General features: G+C 37.4%; 1 protein-coding gene across 1 annotated transcript in view; it reads right to left on the bottom strand.

The window, feature by feature from the left end:
* The window catches only part of LOC140160531 (adenylate cyclase type 10-like), a 60,074-nt gene extending 46,571 nt beyond the window's left edge, over window positions 1–13,503 (bottom strand). Inside the window, exons 1-3 of the mRNA XM_072183769.1 lie at window positions 13,323–13,503; window positions 759–881; window positions 198–332 (exon numbers count right to left, since the gene is read on the bottom strand). Coding sequence (XP_072039870.1) covers window positions 198–332; window positions 759–881; window positions 13,323–13,350 — 286 coding nt within the window. The 5' untranslated portion in view covers window positions 13,351–13,503. The remainder of the gene's footprint in view (window positions 1–197; window positions 333–758; window positions 882–13,322) is intronic.
* Between the last annotated feature and the right edge of the window lie 1,710 nt (window positions 13,504–15,213).

Genomic DNA, 15,213 nt, shown 5'->3' with positions numbered 1-15,213 from the left:
ATGATATCAGTCTACAAAGAGAGTTAGAGTGAAAACAAAAAAAGACATTTCAGTCTATTTTTCAATCTATTTAGATTGATTTCTATCATCAATCATTAACAGATCGACATATTTCAATCGGCCAATTTAAGAGTTGGACGATCATCCATGATATTCAGTATGAGAATATGGTCTTGTAAGTTGTATACTGCACTCACCAGCAAACTCAATGACATCACCACCAGCCCTCAGCACGGTATCTTGAATATGTCCCAAGTAATCATTGAGTGTTTTGGTCAGGATATCCACCCCTAGATTACGTTTAGCAAATTCCTCGCACATTGCTGTGAATCCTGATGAAGATTGAAACAACACAAATTTAGGAAATATTAAGAATATTCATTTTGAAAATTTTAAATATGCAGTGTTTACTTGTTTGTTTATTTTTGAACTAGTCTGTCAGGGGGTGATTCTTTTTTGACTGGAGGGACTGCGCCTCCCCCATTTTAATCAAACCCATAATGTGATGTGTGTCACATGTATGGGTGAACATAAATAATGATGCACCAAAGGGCTTTAATGGACCTTCATTTTGCAAAATATCTCACTTCTCCATTGTACTTCGGTTATATTTATAAATGCGCTTTTATAAATATGCATGTGACTCATGGGCACGACATACCAAGATCAGCGAGCGTGACCAAGTTCTTGTTGTAACTCAACATGTCACTTAGCTTTAAGCTTCACTTGCTGGGAGTTGGCTCCCTTACACTCCTCACCTGATATATCCAGCATCATGAGCACCCCTTCAAGACGTTGTACGGCTGGTAAATCTTTGAGTTCTTGTGTTGCCAAGATGACGACATCTGGGACGTGAGCTACCAGCTCCGCCGATATCTTATCTGTATAATATTGGAAAAGAAGAAAATTGATATCAGAGTGACTAGTCGCCGGCTTTATAGCCTATTTCTTATGATTCATGAAGAACCTATCATCTTACGATGTACCATGAGGGCCAATATTTTTCCCAGAAAAAAATTTCCTAGAAAAAATAGTTTTCCATGAAAATTTTTTTATCCCGGAAAAAAATATTTATTACAGAAAAAACAATTTTCCCAGAAAAAAACCAATTTTTCCCAGAAAATTATTTATCCCAGAAAAAATATTTATCCCAGAAAAAATATTTATCCCAGAAGAAATATTTATCCCAGAAAGAATATTTATCCCAGAAACATCACCATATCGTTCAGTCGTCTATATAATAGTCGGCGGGAGTATATAAAACGGGGACCCCGAAAACGGGGACCCCAAAAACGGGGACCCCGAAAACGGGGACCCCTTAAAATCACCCCATAAAGCTACTGACAAATTTCTAGGGGGTCCCCGTTTTTCAACTTTGGGGTCCCCAAAAACGGGGCCCCGTTTTATATACTCCCATAGTCGGCAGTGGCCAGGATCATTTCAGACAAGAGGGGAAAAATTTGACTAAATGGTCAAAAATTGGCTAAAATGTACAAAACAGGAATTAAATATTTTACATGTCAGGGCGACCTATTTGATACATTCACGCTAGAGACAAATAACAGATTTGAGAGTCTTGATGGTCCTGTATCATCAGAACCACTTCAGTCACCTCTCGGCAGTGATATTGGTTCTCCAAAATTTGCTTCATCTCCAATTCAACATTTAACCAAGGTTAAAACCACTAGCAATGCCCGGTAGCAATGACTCTCTCAGAGTTCTTGTCATCAATTTGCAGAGTGCTAAGGAGAGCCGACCTGCGGCACAAATATCCTGGACTTGTTTCTTACCAACAGACCCTCGTTTGTCAGTAAATGTAAAGTAATCCAAGTAAGCCAAGTTAGACCAGATCATGGAAGATGTTAAAGAATTCTCTGTTCACTTTGTTGCACATAATGACACATCCACGCACTCCAGTGGAGGAGCTTTAGAATCTTATTGATAAAAAGCTTTGTCAAGCTATGGAAGACTGCATGTGCTGGGTACCCTCCCAGTTTTCTTCTCAGCGCTTTAACCAACCTTGGATCAACTTATCTGTGAGGAAACTTTCGAGACGCAAGAAAAGAGCATTTAGAACAGCCAAGAGAACCACATCGCCAACTAACCGGCAGTGGCAGTACTACAAAGAGCTGAGAAACTTGACCAGGCAGAATGTCGCAAAAGCTACCATTCTTACGTTAACAATATGACATTGGCCGCACCCAGCGTGTCCTAGTTGAGCATTGGAGGGTCAATCTTCAGCCACTTCAAGTGTTACCTCTGGCCTACCACAGGGCACAATCCTGGGCCCTCTGCTCTTTTTGGTCTTTAAAAATGACCTCCCTTCGATGGCTTCATCTACTACCAGAATCATAAATGTTTGCCTTATGTATCGCACCATTCATGATACTTCTGATGCTGCAGCCTTGCAAGCAGACTTAGACAACTTACAGCAGTGGGAACAGGACTGGCTGATTTCAACCCAAGTAAATGCGAAGTCATCACCATCTCCAACAAGAGAAACTGCATCTCATTTCCATATACCATTCACAATGAAACTCTCAAGAAAACATACTGTGCCAAATACCTTGGTGTAAACATTACCAGCAACCTGTCTTGGAGCATCCATGTAGATAAAATCGGCAAGAAAATCAACAACACTCAAGCATTTCTCCAGCGAAACATCAGAAGCTGCCCACTAAAGATCAAAGCCAAAATGCTATACTACACTTGTCAGGCTATTGCTTGAATTCTCTTCTGCTGCATGGGCTCCTCACCATAAATCCGACATCAATAAGCTGGAATCAGTTCAGAGGCGGGCAGCCCGTTTCGTGAAGAGGAACTATCACCGCACGAGCAGTGTGTTAACTGGTCAACTCTCCAGCAATGCAGAGATAAAAACTTGTGATGTTGTACAAAAGCTATGGTCTTGTTGACATACCACCATGCCACCTAGCGTTACAGCTGTCATCACGTACAAGAGGTTACAACCTAAGATTTGTGATCTCTCGAGCCTCCATCCAATTATGCATGTTGGTGTGCCAACATGCATTCTTCCTCAGTACCATCCGGATGTGGAATGCCAGTCCAGCTTCCTTGGTGACCGCTCCATCCTGTGAGGCATTCAGAGGAGGCCTGGTCAACATCATCCCTGAAGCATCATTGGAGTTTTTGACCACACTGTACAGCACCTTCACCTATGCACCTTTTGTTTTCTGCACCCCACTTGCTCCATGGATGTGATAATAGGCCTACTCGGCCACCGAGGGATACATCACACCACAAAGAAGAAGAAGACCAGCATCTCCCGGGGAAAGATTTCTCACCCGTGGGCGGGGGTTCCCATTGCCTCTCCCCGGTTGTGCCTCTGCTCGTCGGACATCTTTAGTTCTTACGCTATCAGGGGCGGATTTAGGGGGGGGGCGCAGCCGGCGCGCGCCCCCTCTATTTTTTGACTAGCAAAGGGCGCCGGTAACTTAAAAATACAAAAATTTTAAGAAATTTTAAAAAAAGGAACAAATTCGGCCATGAACAGCAAACAATGGGCCAAAACCGTTGAGTTTTCGAGGGGGTAACCCCCTTTAACACATTTTTTTCGTCGTCGACCAAAAGGCGCCCCCTTTATCAAAAATTCCTGGATCCGACCCTGGCTATTATATCTTGCAGTTATGAACGAGTGCCATTTTAGGCTTGAAAGGTATATGGTGAGGGCAATTCAACGCAAAATGAGTCCAATTTCGTTTTTTCGCCTACATTGGTCCAGGGATCTACGCCTATCACCCCACTGGATCTACTTGGAACACATCACGTTTCCTAAGTACCGGTACTAAATTTGAAACCATTCATGCACCGATATTTAATAAATTTTCAGATAATTAAGTTCTTGCTCTCCTTCTCGCCCGGGGCCTTCTCGCTGTTCCCTTTCAACCACTATTATTAATTATACACAGCACTATCAAACTTACCTTTAACTTTCCGTTTTTTGAATCTAACCATGTTTTCCGCTTTTTATAGCGTTACGTCGATAGAGTTTTGCTCTTTTTAATTTTCCCCATTTTAGACTCGTCTTATTACATGTTGCCAATGCACAGTAGGCCTAATATTTAACATCGCTATGGCAATTACGCGATTTACTACGCACCGTACGCGTCAGCGTTCACCGCGTCACGCAATCGTGAGGTAGCCGTAAATTTCGCACATACGCGCTATCATCCGCGTTTGACCGCAGCGGGCATAATAAATTTAGGGGACATTTTGTCACTTGTCCAATTTTGTATGTAAGTTTACTCGTAATTTGTCGAACTTTTTAAAGTTTGTTGGTGAAACGTTCACAGGCAACCATGTCACTGTCAAAAATTATTATTTATTTTACAGTTTTCTTCGTCAAAAATTTTGATTCAATTTTGCCTTGTCAAACAAATTAGTTGCTGTGAGAAAATGCAATTGAAATTACTTGTTCTATGATAGGATATCAAAATAACAATTCAAAACTCAGCAACAATTGATTTAAACAAAACAAAACACAGTAAAGCAATAATATGAATAATATCTTCAAAAAATAGCTCAAACACATTTTCCTGTAACAGAATCAAATTATAACTTAGTCTCGACGCTATACTGATTGATGTCAGGGGGCCACTGGAGGTTGGGTATAATACCCGGTATAGTGTTTCCTGTTTGAGGCATAAAATGGCACACTTCGTAATAATATAGAACGCGTGAAACGCGTGACTAAATCATAACATCAAATCATAATTTCCTTTTCTTGTTTCATATAATTACCGTAAACGTTCGCCTAATGGCGCTTTTGGATTCTTAGAAATGTGAGAGCGCCATCCTTGTAAAATCTCAACAGCATTAAGGATACGTGTATGTTAAATTGAGCAACCTGGACATAATGCCTCAGAAAAAATATCGTGACATGACCCAATACTTTAGGTCACTAGGTTAGTTGCTAGAGCAGCAAATGTTTTGGGGTTTCTTCAGGTATTCTTTCTCAAAGTGCTATTGGACTTAATTTGTAAATCGATTCATACGATTTTGGTAAATCTTTTTATAACATTGTAATTTCTTCATATTTTTTAATATTCTTCAGTTCAAAATTACACCCTTCTATTGTCTGACCCGTTAGCTCAGTCGGTAGAGGGTGCGCCTTGAATGGTGAATGGTACTTGTTCGAATCTTGATTTCTGCCCCCACTTTTATGTGAAGAAGGGTCAAGAAATGTTTTTGGATTTTGTCCCCATTTTACGAACGAATATTGTGAATTGTTTTTAATTTAATTTTAATTTTCTTATTTTTTTTAGATATTTAGGCACTGCGAACAAACGGCAACAAAAACCGCTGACAAAATTTGCTCCACCTGCTACCTATCATGCGTGATATATTCCACTACATTTAACAGTTAAATGACCTTTGAAAAATAGAACGGCCTCAATGTTTCAAATTGTGTAACTACATTACTTTATTCATTTATGCATTATAAATGATCAGCTATTTTTCTTTTCTTAAAAGGATCGAACCCAAGTAGATCAGACCATTGATCATATAACTATCAGACCACGAAGTAGTTACGTAACTCCGTGATGGTATCGGAACCAAGCACTGTTTGTATGGGGTATTGTGTGCCTTCCAAAGCGCCTTATAACATGTTCTCATTGTGTTGTGGAATCCTAGCCAGTATTCAATGATAGCTATAGAGGCCTTGCGTTTATCGATTGGCTCCAAACAAAGAATTTGAACCGGTTTCTTCCCCGTAATCATGGCGCAGTGCAGTCCATTCAATCAAATGTTGTCATCAACCTATTTCATCGTAGTGCATTTTGTTATGTGTGTGAGACGAACTGTCGCGGTAGATGCAATCATGCTTTTGTTGAATGCATTTGAGTAGTCCGCCATATTTACGGGATGATACGTCATATGCACAGCCTCTATTCAGTTGGTCGTTGTATCATTTTGTTCGTTCACTCATTCAAATTTTATTTATCATTTGAAGACTGAGCCTATTATGATACATCCTCCGTGGACAGTTTCAAACAAATATAGCTATGGATTATTGGGGCAGAGGTTATCTTTTGAATCCTCTTAGAGGGCTATCATTTATTTCGGAAGGGGGTCCCAAATTTACAAAAAGTCTGCGTCAATAAAATTGCGCACCCCCTATTTCGGCAACAAAAATTGTATGATCCCAAACCCCAAATTTGTATTGAAATCAGTCTTTTTGAATAAAAAACACACTTTCTGTGGTCATCGTGTGACTCCCTACAATTTGGTCATAAAACATTTTATGACCCCCTCCTATTATTCTTTCCAAGACTTTATGACCCCCCATGTATATTTGGGACCCCCCTTTCGAATAAAATGATATACCTCTTATGATGCATAGGCAAGGACACTCGCGCGAATTGAAAGACTTGTCGCATGCGACAGTTCGTCTCACACACATAACAAATGCCTATACAATAATAGGTTCATTACAACATTTGATTGAATGGATTAAGTTACTCTAAAATGAAACGATAAAAACAAAGAATCATGAAAAAAGACACATACAAGATAAAGTTATAAAATTATATAAACAATGTTAAAGACAAAATCAAGAAAATAGAGAATAACATTTCCTCAAATCAGAAAAAACAAACATTGACAGACATCATAATCTGTCAGAAATTACTGCATGAGATTCGAACCATCAATCTTCTCCACAAGTTCTCTTTATCCTCGCACTATAGTCTAATGCTCTGCTCACTGGGCCACAACGTATCAGGTGAATGATTACCGCATTATCATGAACAAGTTTGTTCGATCTTGTTCATAATTGTATGTGTCGATAGGTTTCACCCTTTAACTACACGTACCCTTAATGATCAGTGATAATAGTCGGCTTTTTACAGGGATGGCGCTCTCTCATTTCCATGAACTCCATAGCGCCATTAGGCGAACGTTTACGGTATTTTCCCTTCAAAGTCCCAGTAGCGTCAAGGGTGTGTTGTCAGGGGAGGGGAGAGCCTGTGAAAATTGTCTTCAACTTGAGGATGCCATTGTGGCTTTATGGTCCCAAATTAAGACTATATGATAGACACCATAATAAGGAATCCGAGAAAAAGGGGGTCTGTATTAAAGTGAAGGACCTCCAGAGGAGGTTCGCAAGGCATGTCATCAGAGAAGGAAAGGCGGAATCCTAATTTAAATCCACCCAACCTAGCAAAAACAAAACCCATATTTGAACAAATTCTTCAAGCGAATGCCACTCAATGCGAAAGTCTCAGCTTATCTCTGTCATGAGACCTATACACACCTTTATGCATTTCATATTGATGTACCCTCCTCGGGTTTACGCCTACAAATATGAACACTGAGTAAGGTGGTATCGTGGTATCACAGGGCCAGTATGGATCTTACCAGGTCTTATGAGGAGTGTCACCCCGGTGGGGAAATCATTTTTAATATAATTTTTACTTTTTTCGCTTTCATTTGAAACCATTCGGGGTGTCATACCTTCTTGCCATTTTGAGAAAAGGACTCATTTGAATATTGACCCGGGTCTTATTATGAGTGTCACCCCGGTTGGGGAATTTTTTTTTTTATAATATTCTTTACTTTTTCCTCTTTCATTTGAAACCTCTCTGGGTCATACCTTCGTGGCAATTCGAGATAGCGCCTTATACATTTCAAACCAAAAGGTAAGTAAGTAAGCTAGTAAGTAAGAAACTAGGCCTATATCATGATATGAATGAGAAATTGAGAGAAAAACACCATATACATAAATAACATTAAACCTAAAGAATAAGAGCTTGTGCATCGTATCATCCCGTAAATGGCGGACTAGGCCTACTCAAGTGCATTCAACAAAAGCATGATTGCAATCTACCGCGACAGTTCGTCTCACATACATAACAAATGCACTACTACGATCAAAAAGGTTGCTGACAACATTTGATTGAATGGAGTGCGCCATGATTACGGTAAGGACACCGGTTCAAATCATTTGTTTGAAGCCAGTCGATAAAAGCATGCAGGGCCTCTAATATATAGCTATCGTCGGTTCCAGAAGGTCAAACCTCGCGTTGGTTACTTAATTTTCCCGAACCCGTGCCTTCTGATTGACCGTATATCATAGGTACTAATTGGTACTTGATTGAGTTCTGAATAATTATTATTGCTCAAGATGAGTCTTAAAACTGGCATAATTTATCGGTTTATCATTATCCAAGGTGTTTGCTCCATCCAGCTCAGTTCCGAAGTGGAAGTCCGGGGTGGAAATATACAGACTGCAGAACAATTAAAAGGGCATTTCGTGATCCACCGCCTCATCCCCCCACTATACTCAAAAAAAGTTGAGATTTTTATATCACTGGAAACCTCTGGCTACATAATGTTTATGTACAAAATATTTCTTGCAGATTTATTCGTTTAGCAAAGATATCGTGAAATTTGAATTTCGTTCTGGTGCACCAGAACGAAATTACAACGTATTGTCTATGGAGCAGTGTAATACACATAACCATGCATAACTCGCAAACGCAATATCAAAATCAACTGAAATTTTGGGAATATGCTTTTTTCGTGGATATCTACTGAAAAATGTCATAAAATTAAAAGAGGATGCTAGGATCACAAAATACTCCTTTAAAGTACCAGTTATTTTTATCCCTGTATAATTATCCTAAACAAAGATATAAGGTCTAAATTTAGAACCAGCAGCCAATAACTACCTTTAGCTCGGAATTTAAGACATCATTCGTTAAAAAAGAACGATGATCCAAAACCCAAGGGAGATGCTAATTCAAAAGTTGCAGTTTGCTCCATTGCATGTCCTATGTGATTTGTACACAAAGCGTTACCGAACTACACTTTTCAAAACCCCTTGCTCCTATAGACTAAATTATACTTTTGGTTTTGTTACTTCCTTGGGTTTTAGATCACCGTTTATTCAACCAATTTCAACGAATGAGGTCTTAAGGGCTGGGGTATGAACGTTTGGACAGTATTTAATTTGGGACATCAGAGCACATCAGACATATCGAATTGCATTCTGAATACGAAGAATGTCATTCTGATATCAAATAATTTTGATTTTTTGAAATTCGCAATTTAATACACATTTTATGGCAAATCATTAAAATTGATATTTTTGATATTTAACAGTACTTGAAGTAAACTTTATAAATCTGATGATTTATACTTAAAGTGTATGTAGGTATGTGGGATGAAAAGCCGACGATCAATTGAAAATTTTGACCTTTCGTATTGAAGATATGGATTTTTTTTCCCAAATAATTAGGTCTTTTTGGGAAAAAAATCCATATCTTCAATATGAAAGGTCAAAATTTTCAATTGACCGTCGGCTTTTGCTCCCTGCTACATACACTTTAAGAATATATCATTAGATTTATATAATTTACTTCGAGGACTGTTATATATCAAAATTTGAAAAATATCAAATTTTTATAATTTGTCATAAAATTTGTATTATATTGTGATTTTCAAAAATGAAAATTATTTGATATCAGAAAGACATGCTTCGTATTCAGAATGCAATTCGATAGGTCTGAGGTGCTCTCATGTCCCACAAAAAAATACTGTCGAAACGTAATAAATGCTCATTTTAGATCCCTTAAAGGAGGATTTCGTGATCCTAGCATCCTCTTTTTATGACATGTTTCAGTACATATCCACGAAAAAAGCCTATTCCCAAAATTTCAGTTGATTCCGATTTTGCGTTTGCGAGTTATGCATGATTATGTGTATACACTGCTCCATAGACAATGCGTTGTAATTTCGTTCTGGTGCACCAGAACGAAATTCAAATTTCACGATATCTTTGCTAAACGAATTAATCTGCAAGAGATATTTTGTACATAAACATTATGTAGCCAGAGGTTTCCAGCGATATAAAAATCTCAACTTTTTTTGAGAAAAGTGGGGGATGAGGCTGTGGATCACGAAATGCCCCTTTAAAGGAGAGCTAAACCTGTTTAAGGGGAGGCATACAGGTAGTTGTTTGTTTTAATTTTTTGACACTTATTTGTCTTTATTTAAGATATACAGGGGAAAACATTTATACTGGTACCTTAATTATAATTCTTTTGCGGTCTGTTAAGGTGGTATTTGAGGCATATTCTAGAAATTAATGCTCTAAGCATGCTTTAAGGGGGTACTAACACCCCTGCCCGATTTTGTGCCTATTTTTGCATTTTTCTCAAAAATTTTAGTGCATTGGTGACAAGTAAAATATGTATATTTTAGGGGCAAGGACTGCAACTACTGCACTGGAAATTTTATTTCAGCACATACAACAGTTGTGGAGTTACAGTCAAAAATGAGGGAAACCAATATTTAATCAATAAATCAATAACTATTGCCTTGAGTTGCTGAATTTTCAGTGGAGTAGTTGTTGTCTTTGCCCCTATAATAATTAATATACATATCTTACCTGTCACCAATGCGCTATAATTTTTGAGAAAAATGCAAAAATAGGCACAAAATTGGCCAGGGGTGTAGTACCCCTTAAACAGATGAATATAAACATTATATTTATTTAAGTTCTAATTCTACATGTTCGAAGGCGTTAGGGCAGGCTCTTGAAAGAGAGATGGACACTCTGACCCTTTACAAATACAAACCTTAACATTCACTTTCATATACCTCTATGAAAGTGCATTGAATTGTCTATTACATAACAATGCGGAGGTTGGGTACTATATCAGCTCATATCGGTAAACCTAAGAGCTGATATTGCAAAACAAAAATGCTAAAACGGTGTACTTAAAAATGGTTACATAAGGCCTAAAAATGATTTGTACTGCCCTTTTCGATCGACCCTAAAATCTGATTTTTTTTTTTTCATTTATATTTGAATTTTTGTATTTGGTATCAAATCTACACAAAAATGTTGTGAAAATGTTTTGACTGTTTGTAATTCGTATTTATACACAACTCTGATATATTAAAAAACAAGCCTAAGAAATTCTATATAATAAGACAGGCGCCAAAATGTTGAAAATGTCATCAAATAGTTTAGAATTAGGCCTACTATCATTTCTGAGATGCATTTATTTTCTCGTAAAACAATGAAAAAACAAAAGGATTGGACTTCTCATTGACCACAACTCACAAATTAATTTTAGAGCGAAACGAATCATTGAGTCTCTCGAGATGTCATTGGTATCTTATTTATAGCAACCAGAATCATATAAAGCTTCACGACTTCAATAAAATGTCATAAATGTATTGACAGTTGGCACCTCACGTATATTCAATTTACTTAGGTGGATAGGCCTATATAGGCCTATTATAGGCCTATATAGTGATATTAGTATAATGTCTATGATGTAAGAATAATTATATAAAGCAGTATTCAGACTTTTTATTGTACGTACAATATTGTATGCAACATATCTACGTTGTTTAATCTATTGTCATTCTATTTCCAGTAATGTTTAAGTTCTAACGAATGTTTGATGACGTAAAATCGATAATATATTTCTACTAGATATTACATGTAACATATTATCGATTTTTCGTTTTCAAACATTCGTTAGAACTTAAACATTACTGGAAATAGAATGGCAATAGATTAAATAACGTACATATTGTACATACAATATTGTACGTACTACTCGGAGTCTGAAGCCCGCTTTAAGCGCGCTTCAGACTCCGAGTATTGTACATACAATATTGTATGTACTTTATTTAATCTATTGCCATTCTATTTCCAGTAATGTTTAAGTTCTAACGAATGTTTGATGACGAAAAATCGATAATATGTTACATACAATATCTAGCAGAAATATATTATCGATTTTACGTCATCAAACATTCGTTAGAACTTAAACATTACTGGAAATAGAATGGCAATAGATTAAATAACGTACATATTGTACATACAATATTGTACGTACAATAAAAAAAGTCTGTATACTGCTTTGCAAGACCTAAAATAATTAATTATGTAAGAATTAGGCTATATTAGACCTAAGACACCTTACAAGCTGCTTGTCGCAGAGCAGCAGTAAACATGGTAAAAATTTATTGAAGCGTGGACGACCTGTCGAATATAATATAGCAAAAAAAAACCCAAAACAATTGAAACTCAAACTCATAATTACATATAGTTTCTGTTTCATTTCGGGTTTTAAATATGCACTACCTAAACAGTTTGTTTTGTTTTGGGTGCAGGTTGGATAGCATGCATTAAGGGCTGGGGTATGAACGTTTGGACAGTATTTATTTTGGGACATTAGAGCACATCAGACATATCGAATTGCATTCGAATACGAAGAATGTCATTCTGATATCAAATAATTTTGATTTTTGAAATTCGCAATTTAATACACATTTTATGGCAAATCATTAAAATTGATATTTTTGATATTTAACAGTACTTGAAGTAAACTTTATAAATCTGATGATTTATACTTAAAGTGTATGTAGGTGGGATGAAAAGCCGACGATCAATTGACAATTTTGACCTTTCGTATTGAAGATATGGATTTTTTTTCCCAAAACACCAAAAAAATTAGGTCTTTTGGGAAAAAAATCCATATCTTCAATATGAAAGGTCAAAATTTTCAATTGACCGTCGGCTTTTCCTTCCTGCTACATACACTTTAAGAATATATCATTAGATTTATATAATTTACTTCGAGGACTGTTATATATCAAAAATTTGAAAAATATCAAATTTTTATAATTTGTCATAAAATTTATTATATTGTGATTTTCAAAAATGAAAATTATTTGATATCACAAAGACATGCTTCGTATTCAGAATGCAATTCGATAGGTCTGAGGTGCTCTCATGTCCCACAAAAAATACTGTCGAAACGCAATAAACGCTCATTTTAGTTCCCTTAAGCTATAAATTTTCGTTTTCGTGATATGTATTGTATAGTGATTGTAAATAACACGGATATTGCTGTGAACTGCAGGGTTCAGTGCGTTTAAAGGATCCACGAGTCAGCAATATGAGACTGCTTTTTACAGAATCATAGTGTTTGGAAAATTATGTAATATAGTTGTCTCGATGCGTCAAATTATAAGACAAAACACACACGCGATAAATATCGCTGTCATAGCCCATGCATAGTCCTAGGATCCTCTAATCATAACCATAATCCTAACCCTATAGGCCTACTGTCCTAACCCTAACCATATTGAAAGTCGTAAGTATATATAGGCCTAAATAGTAATCCGGTCTTTGTTCATGTTCATTAGGCCTACTATTAGGCCTACTTGTCGAACAACAAGCTAAGGAATGCGCAAGTTTCGTGTCTGTTTTACGTATTTTATACAAAAAAATAAAAATAATATACAGTGTTATTTATATGTTATTTTTTTACCTTGCTTAGCTGTCTCCTTTTCCTCCATAGTGAAGAATTTATTTACCAGACAACAACCAAGTTCATTGTTGATACAAACCACGTTATATAATACACATTATATACAATCAATCACAAATCCTGGTACGTTGCGTAGGCCTATAGTAAAATAGTTAGCTAACTTTGCCAAAACGAGAAACGACAGATTTAACTTTAACACACTAACACGGATGTAAAGTTCATTTCTAGTCATAATTGCGTGGGTTGTATTATGGAGAAGCATAGCATAGATTTTGAGACCGCGGCAAAGACGAGGATGTTCTTAATTGTCGTTGTCCGATGATCTGGCGCGATCTTACTTTAAATGGTTAGTCATAGACTGTTTAAAACTCAGTGTCTGATAGGCCTACGCTGTGCATGTGATACCTCGTTCAACTCAAGGAAAATAATTTGGGAGAGGCAGTCAGTAAAACTGAGGGACATGAATACGGTATACGGCCACATTTTACCTCCTTTTTTATACTCCTCCTTCACACCTAAATAAAACCCGGAACGAATGTTTAGATTATTTCCGGGGGGGGGGCTCAAATTTGGAGGTGACGGGTATATGTAGGGCTGTTAAGACCCCCCTTTTCAGCATTCAGCATCGCTGTCTCTCAAAGACCCCATATTTTTTTACGAACACATGCTATGTCACCCGAAGCCCCCCTATTTTTCCATTTGATCTGTCACCCAAAGACCCTTACAAGTTCAATTTGAACAGCAACTTTCATTTATCACTGATTTTGTTACTTGTTTTGAAAAAAACAACGAAATTTGAAGCCGTTTATAGAACTAGATTCAATTTTCGCGGTTTCTGTGGCGCTGTTTCGGCTCTCACCCAAAGATCCCATTAAAAAAAAGGTAATGTTCTTACCCAATGACCCCATATTTTTTACATTTTGCTCTCACCGAATGCCAAAAATCATGCTCTCACCCATTGACCCCTTATTTTTTACATTTTGCTCTCACCGAATGCCCCTTAGTGCGAAAGTGCCAGCCCTACACCCTATTGCATCTGTGTTAACCCTAACACCCACAAATCTTACAAAATATTCTGCGCATGCATGAATCCCAGGGTCTGCGATGACGCAATCACCCTAAGTGTTATATGCGCACGGAATTGCTGGCCGGGCAGCAATGACCCGTGTAGCTACCGGTCCGTCATCGTGTGGTTGGCATGCGAGGGGTCAAAGGTTCGAATCCCGGGGGTGCCAAGTCAAAAATTCTTCTTCTCCTTGACTTTTTCGGATCTTCTTTGACTTCCGATCCCAAAAAGCAGGGTCCAGTGTTAGGGTTAATAAACCTGAGAAGAGCCTTCGATACCATAAATCTCAATATCTTGTAATGTCAAGCTACAAAAATACGGTATTAAAAACACCGAACTAAAATGGACTCCGTCTTACCTTTCAAACCAAAGTCAGCATGTAATAATTGATGATGTTCTTTCAGACCCATACATAAAGGTGTACCACAAGGCTCTATTCTAGGGCCAACACTTCTTTTTTCACAAATTATATGCATAATGTTCTAACTAATTGTAAGCAACGGAAATATAGCATGTATTTTAAGTAAAACATGCATTAAGCATATTGATCTCAAGCAGCTTGATTATTAGCTTCGTTTGAAACAGATGAATGTATAATGTAGGCCTATAAAAAAAACTACGTATGAAGTATTTATATAGCGCTCGTACAAAGGAAAAGGCAAAGTATCTCACGAGCAAAAGCAATGGAGTTCCAATAAGAGCCAAGGCATGGAAGCAATGTTAACATTAACGACACTAAATACAACATCATTTGACTGCATTCAATAGAGGGCACTATTCGCCACTTGCACGGTTCCGCCATTATGCACTATATGTGCGGGAGAG

Source organism: Amphiura filiformis, chromosome 9, assembly GCF_039555335.1.
Source record: "Amphiura filiformis chromosome 9, Afil_fr2py, whole genome shotgun sequence".
In the NCBI taxonomy this organism is placed as follows: Eukaryota; Metazoa; Echinodermata; class Ophiuroidea; order Amphilepidida; family Amphiuridae; genus Amphiura; species Amphiura filiformis.
Note: the sequence above shows the minus strand (reverse complement) of the source record. Positions and strands in the feature narration are given on the sequence as shown.